This window comes from Bison bison, unplaced genomic scaffold, assembly GCF_000754665.1.
Source record: "Bison bison bison isolate TAMUID 2011002044 unplaced genomic scaffold, Bison_UMD1.0 scf7180017864311, whole genome shotgun sequence".
NCBI classification, from domain to species: domain Eukaryota; kingdom Metazoa; phylum Chordata; class Mammalia; order Artiodactyla; family Bovidae; genus Bison; species Bison bison.
Genome location: NW_011494883.1, coordinates 185753 through 205411, shown reverse-complemented (window position 1 = coordinate 205411; position 19659 = coordinate 185753). Strand labels below are relative to the sequence as shown.

The 19659-nt window shown below is 34.9% G+C and overlaps 1 protein-coding gene across 1 annotated transcript in view; it reads right to left on the bottom strand.

Annotated features, from left to right (window-relative positions):
• The window catches only part of ADAMTS19 (ADAM metallopeptidase with thrombospondin type 1 motif, 19), a 275020-nt gene that overhangs the window by 139745 nt on the left and 115616 nt on the right, over positions 1–19659 (bottom strand). The window contains 1 exon segment of the mRNA XM_010852422.1: positions 2141–2246. Coding sequence (XP_010850724.1) covers positions 2141–2246 — 106 coding nt within the window.

Below are 19659 nucleotides of genomic sequence, written 5' to 3'. Positions count from 1 at the left end.
TAGGTTGCCATTTCCTTCTCCAATGCATGAAAGTGAAAAGTGAAAGTGAAGTCGCTCAGTCGTGTCCGACTCTCAGCGACCCCATGGACTGCAGCCCACCAGGCTCCTCCATCCATGGGATTTTCCAGGCAAGAGTACTGGAGTGGGGTGCCATCGCCTTCTCCGTTTGTATTGTATACTTTCCCTAAAGGATGATGATTTCAAAGTATATTTATCTTTTCTTCTTTTTCAAGTAACAAACCCCTCACATATCCTAGAGCACTCAAATGACAACTGAAAGCCTGCATAAGAGAAAATGAAAGTGTTTCTACACATTTAAAAACAATGACATCAAAAAACCAATCACTGCTGATAATGTTCTATTTCCTGCCCTAGGTTATGGGTACATTCAATATTTGATCATTTATAGGACTATATAATTATGACCGGATCATTTTTATATATTCCAGTTTACTTGACTAAAAAAGGGTTTTTTTAAATAAAAACCATTAAGTCTTATATAAGTTTTCATCAAAGTTTTCCTTTACCAATCAAATTCCACTGCCAACTCAAGTTTACTCAACTGTCTACAGAGTCCAGCTATATGATGAAAACAAAGTCAGCTGGATGAATGGTAGCAAAGTGCTGCTGCGTGTGATGAGCTGGGGAGGATGGGCCCAGCCTAAAGGGTACAGACGCTGCTCAGCTCCAAGGGATGGCTGCCATATGGGACTGTGCGTCTAACGCTGCCAGGTCTGGAAATTTGAATTTTTATGTCAAATTTATATTTTTTAATGTTGGCAACTGATACAATTTTTGAAATACTGCAGCCAAACCAAATATGCCTTTGACCAAAGGGGCCTCCATAAAGATCACCTCCCTGAATAGGGCTTCAGTAAATCTGAGTTCAATTAAAATACTTTTCATTTGTGCTGCTGATACTGCTAGCACGTAGAGAAGCCTACAGTCAAAATTAGGTCTGATTCCCTAACCCACACCATTCTACTATAGTGTATTTACTGTAAAGTAGTGAAAGTCTGAAAGTGTTAGTTTGTTAGTTGTTCAATTGTGTTCGATTCTTTGTGACCCCATAGATTATAGCCTGCCAGGCTCTGCCAAGTCCATGGAATTCTCTAGGCAAGAATACCAGAGTGGATTGCCATTCACTTCTCCAGGGGATCTTCCCAACCCAGATGCTTTACCATCTGAGCCACCAGGGAAGCCCAATTTCCATAAATACAGTCTATTTCTTACGTCATTTGAATCTCAAACAAACTTCATAATACAGGTATTATCCCCATTTTATTGATGAGGAATTCAAGATCTACAGACAGTAGACAACTTAGTGTAGAAATTCAGAACAGTATGACCTGAGTTAGATGACATGATCAAATTTTTCCTCTAAGATAGTATTTTCATCATTCTAGGAGGGTAGATAACCCCTCTCTACTTCAGGTTTCTTCTCTATAAGATGGGTACTCTAACAGTCTATTTGACAGGAAAGTTGTGGGGATATATAAAGCATGTAGAAACGTGTCTGGCACATAGCAAGACTATAGTAAGTGTTGCTACCACCACTTATTATTGCTATTTTTATTATTTGTAAAATGAAATCCTTGCTTTGTATGAGTTTTAAGTGAGCTAATCTATGTACAGTGCGTAGAATTATGTCTGAGACATACTTAATGTTCATTACACATGAACTGTGTGTCCAGTTTAATTCTCTTTCAAATGCATTACTTCTAAACTGTGCAGATAACTCCTTTTGCTCTCTACTGGGTAATAACAAACAGGAACTGTCAAAAGTTGAAAGCATTTTACTTGTATGTAGTGTTTTCCTTGGATGCTTGAATAATGCATATCTTTTTAGTGTCATGATTATTGCAAGGTTTATATCATTTGAAAATATGTATTGAAATGAATCATGTGCCATGTAATGACTGTTCTGATGAGGATTTTAATAACGTAATAAAATTTTATTCAAAATATCAGGAATGGTTAAAATAATCAGAAAATACTCTTTAAATGTAAATGATCTTCCCTCCTTCATTTCCCTAATTTTAAAAATCTTAGGCTCAAAACAAAAAAATGGAAAGATATGCAGGCAATTCAATACCTCAAATTACAAAGTTATATTAGCATAGCCAGGATTTTTACTTACTTGTGGCCCATTTCATGAGCAATTGTAAATGCAAGGTTTAAGCCATTGTCTTCAGCAATAATACATTTTCTCTTTTCACTACACATTCCACTCAAGTAAGCTATACCTAGAAAACACAAACATTAATTATCAAATGTCAGAATTAAAGTCCAAATATTTATGTTTGGTATTAATAGAAGAAAAGAAAAATGACAGTTTTCCCCCTCAACTATATCTATTAAACTGTGATATCCAGCCCCTATAAATAATTTCAGGAGAAATATATATATGTCACTCAATAAACTGTTAATAGTCTTTTAAATTTCATATTTTAGATGGAATCATTTTATCAATTATATAATTCTCCAAGGAATACCATAAAAATACATTTTATAAATATCACTTTTCATTATCATGTAATATAGTCACAACTTAGAAAATGTAAATAAAAAAGCAATGATTATTTAAGCATTTCTCAAATCTTGAAATCTCATTTCAAAGAAATACCCTAAAATAAATTACATTTAGAAGATTCTTGAACTCACATTTATATTCTGAGTTAGTAAAATTTTGAAATTTTATTTTGTGAAATATCATTTTAACTAATGTAACTTAAAAACTATCCATGGTAATTGGAAAACTAAGTGTTTCCTTTGAAAATTTCTTAGCTAATAAAGATGATCTGATTCAGAGTACATGATACTAAAATATTAAGACAAAAATTTCAGCAAAACATTTGACCTTTTGGTTTAAATTATTAGTAAAGATGATAGTATATGAAATCACTTATATTCATTAGTCAAAGATTTATATACTATTTTACTAATTAAGACATATACTTCAATAAATATTATTTAATACAAGGTACTATAATCATCCAAGAGTATATTTTATGTATTCTCAAGTAACAAGATATCTGTTATAAGAAATATATATATTTTGAATTATTTGTATGTTTTCTAAATTTCATCTCCTTTTAAAATACATGTAATCTCATTTTGTGAAAAAAATTAATGGACAGGTAAAATGATTTGCCAAAGATCACATGACTACCAAGGATGAATCCATCCACCAGCTAATTTTATTTTGCTTTTGATTACAATTTAGAGCACGCTAATGAAAGATGGTTAGCTGAATGCTGTGACTTTTTTCTCTCTTCAGAAACCTGAAGAATAATGGTAAGGAATAATTAAATTTAAATAAAACGACAAATCATCTTGACCATGTTTTGGGGAGAGAAGATTCGTGAAGAAAGATGGACTGATTTAGTGGAGCCACAGCTCAAATGATAGGAAAGAAGGAGTTTATGAGCACAGTAGAACCCTAGAGAGGCTCAAGACTGAAACACACAGGTTTGAGGAAAGGCATTGCTGGAGGGTTGAAAATGGAGATTAGTTCAAAGTATATCCTTAACTACTCTTTCAAACCTTCATACTAATGTCAGGGCCTGGTATCCACTGGTTTATCAGAAAAATGAAGATGTATTTGTTAGGCAAAATGTAGTATATACGTGTTATTTAAAAAACAGAACTAGAGAAAGAAATGGTCAAGAGATTAAGTATAAAGATGTTATTTTCTCATTGTATTTAGAAATTAAAATAGATCTTACAGACATTCCAAATCCACAAAGAGATGAATAGCTTCTCTATTAATAGATGGGTGGATGGACATATGAATGGATCAATAGATGATAAGTCCTACTTTATTTGGCTTATTAAGGCAATTGAAATTACACTATGATTAAATCTAGATAAAGTAGAAGGAAAGATGAAGGCAATAATGAGCAGAAGGAAGAAGAGAAGGAAGAGGGGAGAAACACATTCTTTAGTTCCATTCAACAATAAGTGATATAAAAACTTTTAATAATTCTTAAACATAGTGTGAATATTGTCAGTGCTAAAGTGAAAGTTAGTTATTCAGTCATGTCCGACTCTTTGCAAGCCCATGGACTGTAGCCTACCAGGCTCCTCTGTCCATGGGATTATCTAGGCAAGAATACTAGGGTGGGTGGCCATTGCCTTCTCCAATGGATCTTCCTGACCCAGAGATCGAACCTGGGTCTTCTGCATTACAGGCAGATTCTTTACTGTCTGAGCCACCAGGGAAGCCCTGAGTGTGATAAGGCATGGTCTTATTAAAACAACAAGAGATGGAAAATCAAGATTTGGGAGTAACTGAACTTGTGTCCTGACTGAAGGGAAGAAGAGAGGTGGAAAGAACAGAGAGAGAGATGCAGGATGAAAGCGAAGTACCCCATATCAAAATTCTCTTGAGCATTTTAAGACTTTTAAAAACACATAATTTGAGATTAAATGTTCTGCATAAATTCTAAATCAAGCTCAACTATAATTAGCATGCCGATGACCACTGTTTGGTACAAAATTTCCTTTAGGATGCCCATATACTTCTTCATGTTTTTCACAACTGAAATAATTTCATCACCATATGTAGATTAAAATTCAGCCAACGTGTGTTGTCATGTCATATATTCCTTTGCTATGTGGACCAGTACATAACAAATTTAATCACTTTAATAAGTATTATATTTCTTCACCCATACCCATTCAAATATATTGTTCCCAAATAAAGACGGTATTGTCGCTTGTTTTTAAATTCCTGTATTTTCTCCATTATTCTTTTTCTTATATGCTTTCCCATATTTTTCTGTAATATTACTATATTGGCCAGGATTTTCAATGTACTATTGAAATATCTGTGGTATTGAGCTCTTCACTTTCCCTGCTGACTTTAGGAGGAATGTTTACAGTTTTATAATGGAAGATGATTCCTATAGAATTTTGATAGATATAGCTTATTAAGTAAAGGAGCTTAATTTCTAACATTTTTGTATGTCTAAGTGAAAAAAAGAGGCAATGTTATCTGAGGCATGGGTCAAAGGTGAATGGGAGTTGGAAATACTTTTTGGAAAAGAAATAGAAGCTTGGAATAGCAACTGAGAGAAACAGGAAAGACAGCTGATGAAGAAGTCAGGAAATACTTAATGTAAATGGATCAGAAAGTATATGGTTCTGCAGTGGATGGAGAGCAAGAGCCTGGGTGGTACTAATATGCCCAGTTGAATGGTATACAACCTAATGGCTGACACAGAGAAGGCTAACGTGTGGATGAAATCTGGGCTGAGGTTTTGTTGATCAGGTATAAAGGAAGAATCCCAGGGTGTAAGAGATTACAGTAAAACTTAAGAGTCAGAGAAAAGATAGAACTTGCAACGGCTCTATGCTTGATAATTAAAGAGGAAGGGTTGGAGCCTGATCATTAAAAATGAATACAGTGGTCAGGAGAATGGAGTCATCAATGAAGTAGAAGAAGAGACACTTTCCAAAGAAGTATTGGAGACTGTGACACGAGAGGGATTTAGGGATTTTTAGATTTCAGAGCTGAAATTCCAAGACACGACTTAGGTATTGCCATGAGGGTAGAAAAGGGCAGAGGTAGAGGTTGAGGTCAAAGAATCATTAAGTAGTGCTCAGGGAACTGATACCATGAACATGAAATTGCACCTGATCACAATTAACTCAGGAAGGTGGGAAACACAGCCAATATCCACAGGAAATGTGGGCAGGGATCAAGGAGAGAGAGGAGTCACAGTGACAGTGAAGGATAGGATGGCAAAGATCAGAGTTTCAGCTTCAAATGGTGAGTTTTTACATGAGGATAGGAGAGATTCTGACTTAGAAGCAGCAGTGGGAAGCAGGGGGAATGCAACAGTGTAAAACTTTGGTATCTTCCCAGCACCTGCCCTGTGGTACAAGGATGAAAAAGAATAAACAGTGACCTCTCTGGGGACACTAAATTCTTCACTGCTGCTGCTGCTGCTGTGTCACTTCAATCGTGTCCGACTCTGTGTGACCCCACAGATGGCAGCCCACCAGGCTCCCCCGTCCCTGGGATTCTCCAGGCAAGAACACTGGAGTGGGTTGCCATTTCCTTCTCCAATGCATGACAGTGAAAAGTGAAAGTGAAGTTGCTCAGTCGTGTCAGACTTCTAGCAACCCCATGGACTGCAGCCTACCAGGCTCCTCCGTCCATGGGATTTTCCAGGCAAGAGTACTGGAGTGGGGTGCCATTGCCTTCTCCCACTAGGTATGGGAAATCAGTAACTATTGTATGGTCATATTAAAATATATGGTGATAAAAATGATCTTTACAATACACAAGACATTTTATACTATAAAATATTTTATGAAATAAAATTCAAATATTGATAGAGGAATGATTACAACCAAGTGTCAAAAAATTCAAATCACATTTTCATAGAACAAAAAGACCACATAAATATGCTAAATTGTTAATATCAATTATATTATGTGAAGTGATTATAGGTAATTTTTCTTCCTTTTTTCCCATTTTCCAAGTTCATGTGTTTAAAATAGCTTTACAGTGAGAAAATTAAAGACAGAAAATTATACTCATGTCTATGAAATCTGAGCAGTAATCAATACAATGTCTTCTACATCAGAATGTAATTTAACAACCAAAAAAGATCCTCTCCTATTGTTCTTTGACTTAAGTGTAAAGTCAAAATCTTCAACTAAGTTTCTAATAAATTTGAATTTCATTGTTCTTACATTTGGCACACAAAGGAGATTTTCTTTGACTTGAAAGTTATGGAGAATAATTGTAACCATGACTAATTTAAATGACTTGCATTATTCTGTTTAAAAGCCCTTGCTTTTCAGGTCCTTTCAAGAACCCACATGTTTCCTATTATAATAAGGGGTAGAGGTTAGGAGGGGAAAGGATTTAACACAGCTGTTATTTAAAGATAGATATAACACAGGTCCTTTTTAAAGCACTTTTTCAACATAAAAAACTTATGAAAAGACAAAGGAAACCAAAACAATTTCTAATTTCTCAACTAAAAATTAATCAAATCATATACCAGGAGTCAAGAGAATTTCACATCTGAAAACAAAACACTGGACATGATATGATATACCTCTTCAAGATAATCAGAAACCTTTAAAACTCTACAGGATGCATGCTATAATAACAGACTAATTAGAAAATCAGAGTGTTTTTTTAATTAATTTATTTTAACTGAAGACTAATAATGTTACAATATTGTGGTGGTTTTTGCCATACATTGACATGAATCAGCCAAGGGTGTACATGTGTCCCCCTATCCCAAACACCCCTCCCACCTCCCTCCTCATCCCATCCCTCTGGGTTTTGAGTGCCCTGAGTTTGTATATGATCAAATGGGTGTATCCTACCAAAAGTAAGTCTTCCAGCTGCAGAACTGTTGCTTTTAGCCAGTGGGTAAACCACCTCAGTTCAGAATCCTAGCTTTCCTGGCACAATCCTAGCAAGTTATTTATCTTATGATTGCACCCTATGAGGTAAGTTATTTATCTATGTGTCCTACTATTTCTTGAATCCTAATGTAATGTATGTGACAAGGGCCAAAGGTACATACTGAGCTCTGCCTTCAGGAGTATAAGCTACACAAACACCCGTTTAAAAATGTTATCACTGAGACATAAAGACATACATAGGATATTATGGGATAATTTTTTTAAGACACTGAATAGGGGGAAATCAAAGCAGGAAACAATTTTAGAGAGGGAAACTGGTTGGTGGTATCACTGAGTGGGAAGAGGTGAGTCAGGGAAAGAAGTAAAAATTGGGTGTGGAATTTCTGAACTAAGGATTGATTATGGAAAAGGGTAAGCAAATTCTTATGGGAATTGATGTTACTGATAGAGGGGAAGCTTCTGTTCTTTAAATATGCAAGCCATGTAGTACATCTCTGCATCAGCACGGTATCTGGCACATTCTCAGTAAGGGGCACTTTAAAGGAAAAGCATAGAAAGACTAATATAAAATGTGAGTCGATTGAGGGCTTTGAATAAAAAAGTATAATTTAGAAGAAACAAATGTATTTCATCCACCAATTAGAAAAAAATTTATAATAACTTAATCATGGTGCCCAGAAAATGTAAAATCCACTTACACGATAATATTCAAATTGGGCTTTGAACATATTTTAAAACAAATACTCGCCTTACTACTTTGCAAATTATCTGCCTCTCTTCCATTAAGAGACAAGATGATCTAGGAATATAAAATTATAAGTATGTAAGTTAAGAGTTTAATATCACTATAATTATAAAGGTATTTAAGAATAGGCTTCCAGATCCTCTTAAATGTTTAAGTCATCTGTAACATTCTTAACAGTGTAGTTTCTACAAATACTATGAAAAAAGTGACTCCTAAGAATAATCAAAACAGTATTAGTTTAATAAAAAAGCATAACAGGCTCTGTGGTCAAATAAGGCAAAATATTGTTTAGACATTAAAATGTTGTTTGTATGTTCCTATATCATGGGAGAATGAGATTCTTTTGTGAAAACCACACAGAAATGTCAAATAATATACAATATACAAATTTTTTAATATATAGCTAAGGTTGATGTAAAAATAATTCCAAGTACAGGAACAAAGCTTAAAAAATTCAAGGCCTGAGTGATAAGATCATGAGTTAATGCTGTCAGAACCTGGGTATCATATAAGACACAAGTCTTATTAAATAATGGGTGTGGTTCCAAAATATCTGCATGACAGGTATTTAGTGAGTAAAGAACTAAGATCCATATACAAATAAGAAAGCCTGGAATTGATGCTGTTAATGACTTTGAAACAGACTTGAATATAACTTTAAAAATCCATATGTAGGGAAGCAACAAGGAACTCTGGCTCAAAATAAATTCTGGGAATGCTAGAAAAGACTTCATAAACAAATCAAAACCCAAGCCATCATCATGCATAAGTGTAAAGCCAAAAGAATACTAAGCCATGAATGTAATGTACAAATTGATCATACAGTTTGGGGATCATGCAAGGATTACAGAATTCCTTGTCAGTTAAGTAAAAACAAATGAAATATCACTATGATATCATCTCAGCAAACAGAAAATTCCCACAGGAAAGTCAACTTAAGATCACAAATAAAAATCACCAGCCAAGTAAAGAAAGGGTACACTGTGAGAGAGAAGTCACTTCCATATTAAAATTAGAGAATAAATGGTGATGAAATAAAGACATTTTTAACATAAAGATATGGAACCTGAATCCACATTCACTGGGTCACCACAAACCAAATGCATCTTTTTGTAAATTAGAGATAGAAACCCCTTCTAATGGTACATTATATCAAAATATTGGTATAGATAATGCTGTGATAAATACAGGAATGCATCTATCTTTCTGAATTAGTGCTTTCATCTTTCAGATGAATATGCAGAAATGGAATAGCTAGATCAACTGGTAATGCTATTCTTATACCTTTTGAGGAATATCCATACTGTTTTCCATCAAGAATCAGGATATGGAAATAACCTAAGTGCCCATCAATAGATGAATGGATTAAGAAGATGTCTTACATATACACAATACTACTCAATTATTAAAAAAAAAAAAGAGAGATGCAATCTTGTTATTTGTGACAATATGCTTGGACCTTGAAGGAATTAGGCTAAGTGAAATAAGTATAATAGATGAAGACAGATAAATACCATATGATTTTACTCACATGTGTATATAAGCAAACAAAAACCAAATAAATGAACAAACAAAACCAGATAAAAACCAAAAGATACAGACAACAGAGTAGTGGGTTACCAAAGTGGAAGTGGCAATGGGGAGGGCAAAATAGGGGTTTAAATGCATGGTGACAGATGAAACTAAACTTACGGTAATGAGCATAATATAGTGTACACAGAGGTTGAAATACTATATAATGTATGCATGAAACATAATGTTATAAACCAACGATACTTTAATACATTAAAAAGCTAATCAGCAAAAATTATCGGTATAAAGAAATGTTAAAGAACTTTCTTCAAAAAGAAGGAAAAAAATCTCATAATGAAACATGAAAATGCAAAGAAAATAAAGAATAAACACATAAACTGTAAATAAATATCAAGTATACAAAACACTGATTTTAATGTTCTACAATTTTAAAACACAGAGAACTGAATATAGTGGGGGGAATGAATGGAGTTTAAGTGTTCAAAAGTCTAGCAATATCAGGAGACCAGTAAAAGGAGACATGCATAACACATACAGTAATTTCAAAAGAATAGGAAAATAATATATAACCCACAATTGTAAAGAAAATGGAATACAAATATTGGATTTACTTATATAAAAAGGCAAAAAGGGGTAAAGAAACAAGAAATAAAGTGAAAAATAAAACAGATAACATTTCATACCAAAAATTTAATTAAATATAAAAGACTAAATATAGTAAACTCAAACTAAAATGATAGAATTGCATAATAAAAATAAACCCTAGCTGTACTCTGCTTCCTAGAGATACACTTTAAAAATAAGGACATAGATAAGTTAAAAGTATAAGAAAATAAAATGGTATAATATGTAAAAATTAACCAAAACAGAGTAGAAGAGATCATATAAATACTACAATTGTGCAAATTATAGCAAAATGAATTGAAGCCACAAGCATATCAAAGATAGAGGATTGTTTTTATAATAAAAGGATTTCTACAACAAAGATATCACAACTTATAGGCTCTAGGTCAAAATGCATAAAGCAAAATGAATAGAATTAAGAAGAGAAATAGACAATTCTACAATTAAACTGGGAAACTTTAATGTGTCTCTTTACAGCTGATGGAACAACCATAAAAAATTCACTAAGGACATAACAAATCCAAACAATAAATCAGCATGTCTGTCTTAACTGACCTAAGAACATTGCACACAGCAAAAGTCACATTCTTTTTATGTGTACATGGTATATTTATAAAACTGACCACTTAGTGAGTATTGGAAAACACTCAATACATTTCAAATGTGGAAATAATCCAAAGTATGTTCGCTGGTCATGATGTAAATAATCTAAAGAACTAAAAAGATAACCAGAAAAAACCAAACAGTCTAGACATGAGATGATACTTCTAAACAGTCCACAAGTCAAAGAATTTATAATGGAAATTAGAAAGTACTTTACACATAGTTATAATAAAAAGAAACCACATCAAAAATATGTGAACTGCAATGACAATGCTTAGAAAATTCTTAGTGTATATTAGGAAAAAAACAAGAGACTGAAAAATCAATGGTTAAAATTCCTCCCAGGAGATGGGAAAAGAAGAGAGCATCAAAGCTTAAGAAAGCAGAAGGAAGGAAATAATAAAGAGGAAAATCATGGAAAAATAAAACAAATGTAGAAGAAAACTGACAAAAATGGAAACTTTCCTAGTAAACTGATTAAGAATAAAAGCGTGACAAATATAAATACACTACCATCAAAAATGAATACGGAAATGTCTCTACAAATCCTAAAGACAATACGGTAATATATAAAATAGCATGCTAATAAATTTTACCATTTACCAAAGTTGTCACAAGAAGAAACACAAAATCAAAAATTTCTATAATAACCTCCTTTTTCCATTGTACTCCAACTATATTGGCTTTTTTGGGGTGAGGGGTAGGAGTCATTTCTCAAATGTACAAGCATGTTTTTACCTCAAGGCTTCTTCACTGGCTTTTCACCTGTCTGGAACATTCTCTACATAGATCTCTTTCTACATCATCTACCAATTTTTTAAAATATCGTAACCAAGCAGGATCCTATGGCGCTTTCCTGGGGGAGACCCTTCTTGCCATGTCCTCTACCTGCCTCTCGCAGTAAACCTGTAATCTCCCAGGCCTCCCCTGGGTGACAAAAGCCTAGCTCAAGAATTAATGAGTGATAAATTAGGAATTTGGGATTAACATATACAAAAAAAAATTAATGATTGAAAAGTTGTGAACACACAGTGACAAAAGCAGCAGCTGGACCAGCGGGACTATAACAATTTAAACAAGTCAGCCATATGGCAGTCACAGAATCTTTAGTTCCTCCCTGATGTATATAGAAACTGTATCTGATGCACATTCCTGAGTTGTTTTATAGATATTACAGCCCCTACCAAATGGAAGAACTATATGATGACCATGAGCATGTAGTCCCCAGTCCAACTGGAGCCTGAGGACTGATAATGTTAAGCCCTCTGACAACACCCTATTACCTCACCACCAATCAATCAGAGAATTGTGCACAAGCTGATCATATCTCCTGCAACTCCTCTCCCTCATCTTTCCTTTTAAAATGCTTCCCTGCAACTTATCAGTGAGTTTGTAGTTTTTGCACATTAGCTGCTCTCAACTCCTTGTCTGGCACCTACTCCACGTCTGCACTTTCTTCACCACAACCTGGTGTTAGTAGATTGGTTTTACCGTGCACAAGTGAGCAAACCCAAGTTCCATTCTGTAACAACAACACTTTTCAGTAAGGCATTTCTGGATTACCACATTTAAAATTATAAATAGGGAGGGGCGGGGACTGCAAAAAAAATAAAATAAAATATAATTATAAATACTCTTCTTTCCACCCTGGTGTTCCCAGGTTATCTCTTCCTTAGATCTACTGTTTTTTTCTATGCTTCATTTTATTTCATTTTTAATGCCTCATTTCCTTTTTATCTTTTAACATACCAATTAATCTAATTATTTACCATGACTATTGACCATCTCTCCTTCAGTATGTGTCACGTGGGCAAGAAAGCACTGAGAAATCAATTTGTTTATTCACAATGTATAGACTATGTTTTGTATATACAGTGATAATAATTTTAAAGTACACCAATACACAATTCTTTTTTTTTTAATTTTATTTTATTTTTAAACTTTACAAAATTGTATTAGTTTTGCCAAATATCGAAATGAATCCGCCACAGGTATACATGTGTTCCCCATCCTGAACCCTCCTCCCTCCTCCCTCCCCATACCATCCCTTTGGGTCGTCCCAGTGCACCAGCCCCAAGCATCCAGTATCGTGCATCGAACCTGGACTGGCGACTCGTTTCATACATGATATTATACATGTTTCAATGCCATTCTCCCAAATCTTCCCACCCTCTCCCTCTGCAACAGAGTCCATAAGACTTTGTATTTCTACACTGGTGATGTTTTCCTAGTCATCTAAAGACTCTGCTCTGATAGCAGGTTGGAAGGGATTAGGATTACTGGTATTCTATTGGAATTGTAGAGGATATGGATTGGGAAATCCCAGGTCAATATAGCATGGCTCAAATAGGGAATTAAGGAAAATATGATGTGACTATAGAGAGAGACTTAACTATCACTTCTGAGCCTACTTTGATTCTCACTGTCAAGGGGTGGGTGGTTTAATGCAGGGGGCTTCCCAGGTGGCGCTAGTGGTAAAGAATCTGCTTGCCAATGAAGGTGATGCATGAGACTAGGGTTTAATCCTTGAGTTGGGAAGATATCTTGGAGAAAGAAATGGCAACCCACTCCCGTACTCTTGCCTGGAAAATCCCAGGGACAGAGGAGCTACAATTCATGAGGTTGCAAATAGTTGGACATGACTGAGCACACATGCACACACACACACACACATGCACAAACACACACAGAGATGACATACTAGAAGCTGAGCAGTGTCTCCAGTAGAAGCTGGAAGGGTGGGGAGTGGGATGGGTGGGAAGGTGAGGAACGGGTGAAGAGACCTGAATAGGAAGGTTACAGAACCCTGAGTTGAATATTCTTGAGTTGACTCCACCAGCTACATTCCTGGGAGCCAAGTGCAGTGGTGTGTTGTGTTGCCATGTAAACTAGGACTTTCTTCACTGTGAAGCAACAAAGACCTAAAGATCTCCAAGGGCAGAGAAAGAATGGTGATTTCTGATCTACAGCATATCACCCAGGCTACTTGGAAAGAATCAAATGAGAATTTGGGGGATTATCTGGCAAAACGAATATGAGCTAAAAGCAAACAAAAGCAAAAACAAGGTAGTAATTTAAACTAGAAAAAATATTAATTGACAAGTTTATATTTTCAGCCACTTGGAATCAAGTAGGAACTTGTGAAAGATACAATCTTAATATATTATAGAAAGCTGCTGCTGCTGCTAAGTCACTTAAGTCGTGTCCGACTCTGTGCGACCCCATAGAGGGCAGCCCACCAGGCTCCCCCGTCCCTGGGATTCTCCAGGCAAGAACACTGGAGTGGGTTGCCATTTCCTTCTCCAATGCATGAAAGTGAAAAGTGAAAGTGAAGTCGCTCAGTCGTACCGACTCTTAGCGACCCCATGGACTGGAGCCTACCATGCTCCTCAGCCCACGGGATTTTCCAGGCAAGAGTACTGGAGTGGGGGTGCTACTGCCTTCTCCATAGAAAGCTAGATGTAACATTTTCTTTGCTTAATTTAGTATTGTTCTGTGTACTGAGACAAAATTAACTACAAATGGGAATATGCATGTTAAAAAAGTTTGTGCGTATTATATTTTTAATGGACTTCTGAAGGAAAAATAGGACAGTAAGTAATCCCTCATTTTATTTTGTTACCTTAAGGTGCAATGGAGATATCTAAGGCAGTGCACCAGTGCACCAGACAATGTATATATACCACTTTGAAATCCTTGGCAAGCTTTTATATGAAGTATTAATATGGTGCAGAAAGAAGAAGGTGAAAGATGGTTTAAGTAAATGTTTAGAAAAAGTGAAAGAAAGGGAGTTCTGAGGGAGAGTGGTATGTAGGGTGAGCAGAGGTGGCCAATTCCTAAATACTTCTGTCCTTCTGAAAGATGGAGAGAACTTCACAGTACATATTCAAAACAGATTTTGTTGGTGCTTTTGTTGTTTTTACCCTGACGTGACTTAACCACTGAACAACAGACCTTCCTTAAGGTTTATTAAGTCACATCATTAACCTGACCCGCCTCCTCTCCACATGAGGGTAATGAAAAGGATTACTTTTGTATGGAAGGCAGAACAATTAAGAAAATTTATGCCTGCAGGCTAGTTTTGTGCTCCTGCTATTGTATTCTAGGTTTATTCTACTTCACATCCATTCACATCTACTTCACATCTCTCTTCAGAAAATTTAAGAGGGAGTTATGGGACAGCTTTAGAAGTTCAACTCTTAAATCCTTAGAGAATTTTAATGAAGCCAAACTCCAATGTACATCATTGTATATTTATATATCATTAATAATATATACCATCTGAAATTCTTAACTTAGATTTCAGTGAAACTCTGAAAATATAAATCCAGTGGCACATTCAAACAGCCACATGTGGTAGGTTACACATCTAACTCTTGTAAATCAGTAATGAGACCTTTACTGTGCAATCAACCACAAACATGGCTAAAACTGGTATCCTCATTCCTAGGTTAATTTTAAAAAAGATAAATCAGAGTTCTTAGGCTTTATACATAACAAATAAAATTACGTTAGTGATATCATCTGTCTTGGAAATTAAAAAACTGTCATGACTTTAAAAAATAGGTAAGATGAAACACAGTTAAAGATTCTTGTGAAGTAAGTTTAAGGATACAGCTGGAAAAATTTAGAAGTGTTCTGATTGCATATAAATCAGGAATTTTGGCTAACGCATTTTTATAATGTTATAATGTAATCATATCCTGAAGGCATTAAACAGGGACAATTAAAACTAAAAATATCATGCTACTAAAAAGCTGTAAAAAATTGCTTTTTTAGTACCCTAGTAAAATCATTGACAGCATGCATTCATAACTACAAACCAAATTTCAAAACAGTTTCACACAACATTCTTTTTTCACCTTGCCAAATTTTAGTCATTTTGTTACTTTTCAAAACTTGCTTTCTACTATATGGCCAATACTTTTATTCAAGTAAATAAATAATTCTATAAACTGGAAAAATTTAAAGAATATAATTTTAATTATAACACAATTACAAATATCTGATGCTCTTAAATATTATTAATATACTGCTTTGATATAATCTGTCAAATAAAACATGTGTACTTAAGGACAAGTGATTCCAAGTCTAGATACATTAAGATTGCAGTTTTTTACGTCTATATACTGAGGCAATTGATAATAAATGAGATGGTAAAAATTTTTCTCAAAGATGATTTGATGTTTTCTAAAGTCTTGATTGGAATTTAATAATAAATTTTTCATGACCTGTTTTCTGCATTAAGTATAAAAAAGGCAAAATGCAAAAAATGAAATCTTAAAAATTGAGGCTCTATGTCAAATATTCTAGGGTTTGAATCCAAACCTCAGATTTTAGTTCTGTGATATGGGAAAGTTCTGTTTCCGAAACCCCAGTTTTCCCAACAGTAAAATTAGGAAAGCAATCATTTTTCTTAGGAATGCTAATTAATTTAGATAAAATATTTTAGATAAAACATGCGATGGCCTATCTGAAACATGCTAACCATTAACCATTAAACTTAGCTTTCTTACATGTAAAATGAGGTAACAATCTCTTTTGATAGAAAACTCTTAAAAGGTTAAAGGAGGTGACATTTTAGAAAAACTATAGCACAGAATAGATGCTTAACAAGTATTATGGTTCACTGAAAATGTTGTGTAAGTATACTGTGAGCCTAAGCTGTACTTTCAGACGCTTATAGTAAGAAGAACTCTTAAAAACTACAAGGAGGACCTCAGGGAGTTTTCTAAGTTAAAATGATTTTTGTTTTGCAAAGTTATGCTCATCATATTTTAATATTCATACCATGTTAAACAGCACCATTAAAATATTTTCTAATACAAATAATATTCTAATTAAAATAAAGCTTAAACAGTAAAGCATCTTGAGAAGAGAAATATTTTAAGAATAACCACTTTTCATAATAATTCCTTAAGAATTATGTATCCCAGTCTTATCCCTACAACATGTCTTGCCAAAGTAGAAATATAAAGTATCTGATTTATGTTCTGGCCAGTATCTAATAAGAAATACACTAGCAGCCAAGAAATAAAACAAGATAAGCTCAGCCTTTCTTTTATTATAAACCAAGAAAAGATACCATTTTCCTATCATGAATTCAGTTCTATGCAGAAATACACAGCCTGAGCACCTGGGATGCTCAATCATTACACTAAGCACTGAGGGCAAAAGCAAGCATTGAGCAAGATCATTGTCCACAAAATATTAGAAGGAGAGGGAGCGAACAGAATGAGTTACAAGAAAAGTAGTGCTAAAGTCTGCCAGGCACATGTATAGAGTGAGAGATGATCCGGAAGGCTAAAAGTGGAATTAATCAGGGTTCTGATGGATGGGTAGAGTTTCCACAGTGATAAAAAGAGTAAACAACAACAACAAAGAAATAGCCTTCTTCTTGTAAATTCTAAAACAATACATTGGAACATACTCACCTAAAATCTGCAAAATGTATCAGCTTTTAAAGCAGGTCTTTCTAGGTATAACATTTTTATTCATCTGAGAATGTTCTTTCATTCCTGCAATCTGTCATATCAGAAATTCATTCTGAATTTCACTTTCTATCTATTTTGTCAATCCTTTCTTTCACTATTTCAAAAAGGTGTGCCATCAGCTGACTTTCATGGTTTGCAAGGAAAAATCTGCTGTCATTAGAATCACTGTTCCCCCAGAAATAAGACGTTGTTTCTCTGTGTCATTTTTTTCTGTCTTTAGCAGTCAGTGTTTGTGGTAATTCTGACTGTGATATCTCCGGCTTCAAGTATTTCTTGTTTGGAGTTTACTTGGCTTCTTGAATCTGATGGTTTAAATCTTTAGCCAAATTTGAGAAGTCTTCAGTTGTATTTCTTGTCTCCTTTTGTTGACTTCTGGGACCTCTGACAACTGTTTTTTTTTTTTTTTAATTAATTAATTTATTTATTTGGAGTCTAAATACTTTACAATATTGTAGTGGTTTTTGCCCTACGTTGACATGAATCAGCCATGGGTATACATGTGTCCCCCATCCTGAACCCCCCTCTCCTCTCCCTCCCCATCCCATCCCTCAGGGTCATCCCAGTGCACTGGCCCTGAGTGCCCTGTCTCATGCATCAAACCTGGACTGGCGATCTAGTTCACATGTGGTAATATACATGTTTCAATGTGATTCTCTCAAATCATCCCACCCTCGCCTTCTCCCACCGAGTCCAAAAGTCTGTTCTTTACATCTGTGTCTCTGTTGCTGTCTCACATATAGGGTCATCGTTACCATCTTCCTAAATTCCATATACATGCGTTAATATAGTGTATTGGTGTTTTTCTTTCTGACTTACTTTACTCTGTATAATAGGCTCCAGTTTTATCCACCTCATTAGAACTGATTCAAATGTATTCTTTTTAATAGCTGAGTAAGATTCCATTGTGTGTATGTACCACAGCTTTCTTATCCATTCATCTGCCGATGGACATCTAGGTTGCTTCCATGTCCTGGCTATTATAAACAGTGCTGCAATGAACACTGGGGTACATGTGTCTCTTTCAATTCTGGTTTCCTCAGTGTATATGCCCAGCAGTGGGATTGCTAGATCATAAGGCAGTTCTATTTCCAGTTTTTTAGGGAATCTCCACACTGTTCTCCACAGTGGCTGTACTAGTTCGCATTCCCACCAACAGTGTATTCTGCTGTGATTTATGTCAGAGAGTGTTTTGCCTATGTTTTCCTCTAGGAGTTTTATAGTTTCTGCTCTTACATTTAGATCTTTGTGATCAATTTTGAGTTTATTTTTGTGTAGGGTGTTACAAAGTGTTCTAGTTTCATTCTTTTACATGTAGTTGAACAGTTTTCCCAGCACTCGTTAAAGAACAGTTTTCCCAGCACTTGTTAAAGAAATTGTTTTTTCTCCGTTGTATATTCTTGCCTCCTTTGTCAAAGATAAGGTGTCCATAGGTGCATAGATTTATCTCTGGGCTTTCTATTTTGTTCCATTGATCTATATTTCTGTCATTGTGCCAGTATCATACTGTCTTGATGACTGTAGCTTTATAGTATAGTCTGAAGTCAGGCAGGTTGATTCCTCCAGTTCCACTCTTCTTTCTCAAGATTCCTTTGGCTATTTGAGGCTTTTTGTATTTCCATACAAATTGTGAAACTATTTGTTCTAGTTCTGTGAAAAATACCATTGGTAGCTTGATAGGGATTGCATTGAATCTATAGATTGCTTTAGGTAGTATACTCATTTTCACAATCCACAAACATGGTTTATTTCTCCTTCTATTTGGGTCATCTTTGATTTCTTTCATCAGTGTATTATAGTTTTCTATATATAGGTCTTTTGTTTCTTTACGTAGATTGATCCCGTACATAGAAAACCCTAAAGACACCACCAAAAAATTACTAGAGCTAATCAATGAATATAGTAAAGTTGCAGGATATAAAATTAACACAGAGAAGTCTCTTGCATTCCTATACACTAACAAATGGAAAACAGAAAGAGAAATTAAGGAAAAAATTCCATTCACCATTGCAATGAAAAGAATAAAACACTTAGGCAAAGTAATGTCTCTGCTTTTTAATATGCTATCTAGGTTGGTCATGGAGAAGGCAATGGCACCCCACTCCAGTACTCTTGCCTGGAAAATCCCATGGGCGGAGGAGCCTGGTAGGCTGCAATCCGTGGGGTTGCAAAGAATTGGACATGACTGAGTGACTTCACTTTCACTTTTCACTTTCATGCATTGGAGAAGGAAATGGCAACTCACTCCAGCGTTCTTGCCTGGAG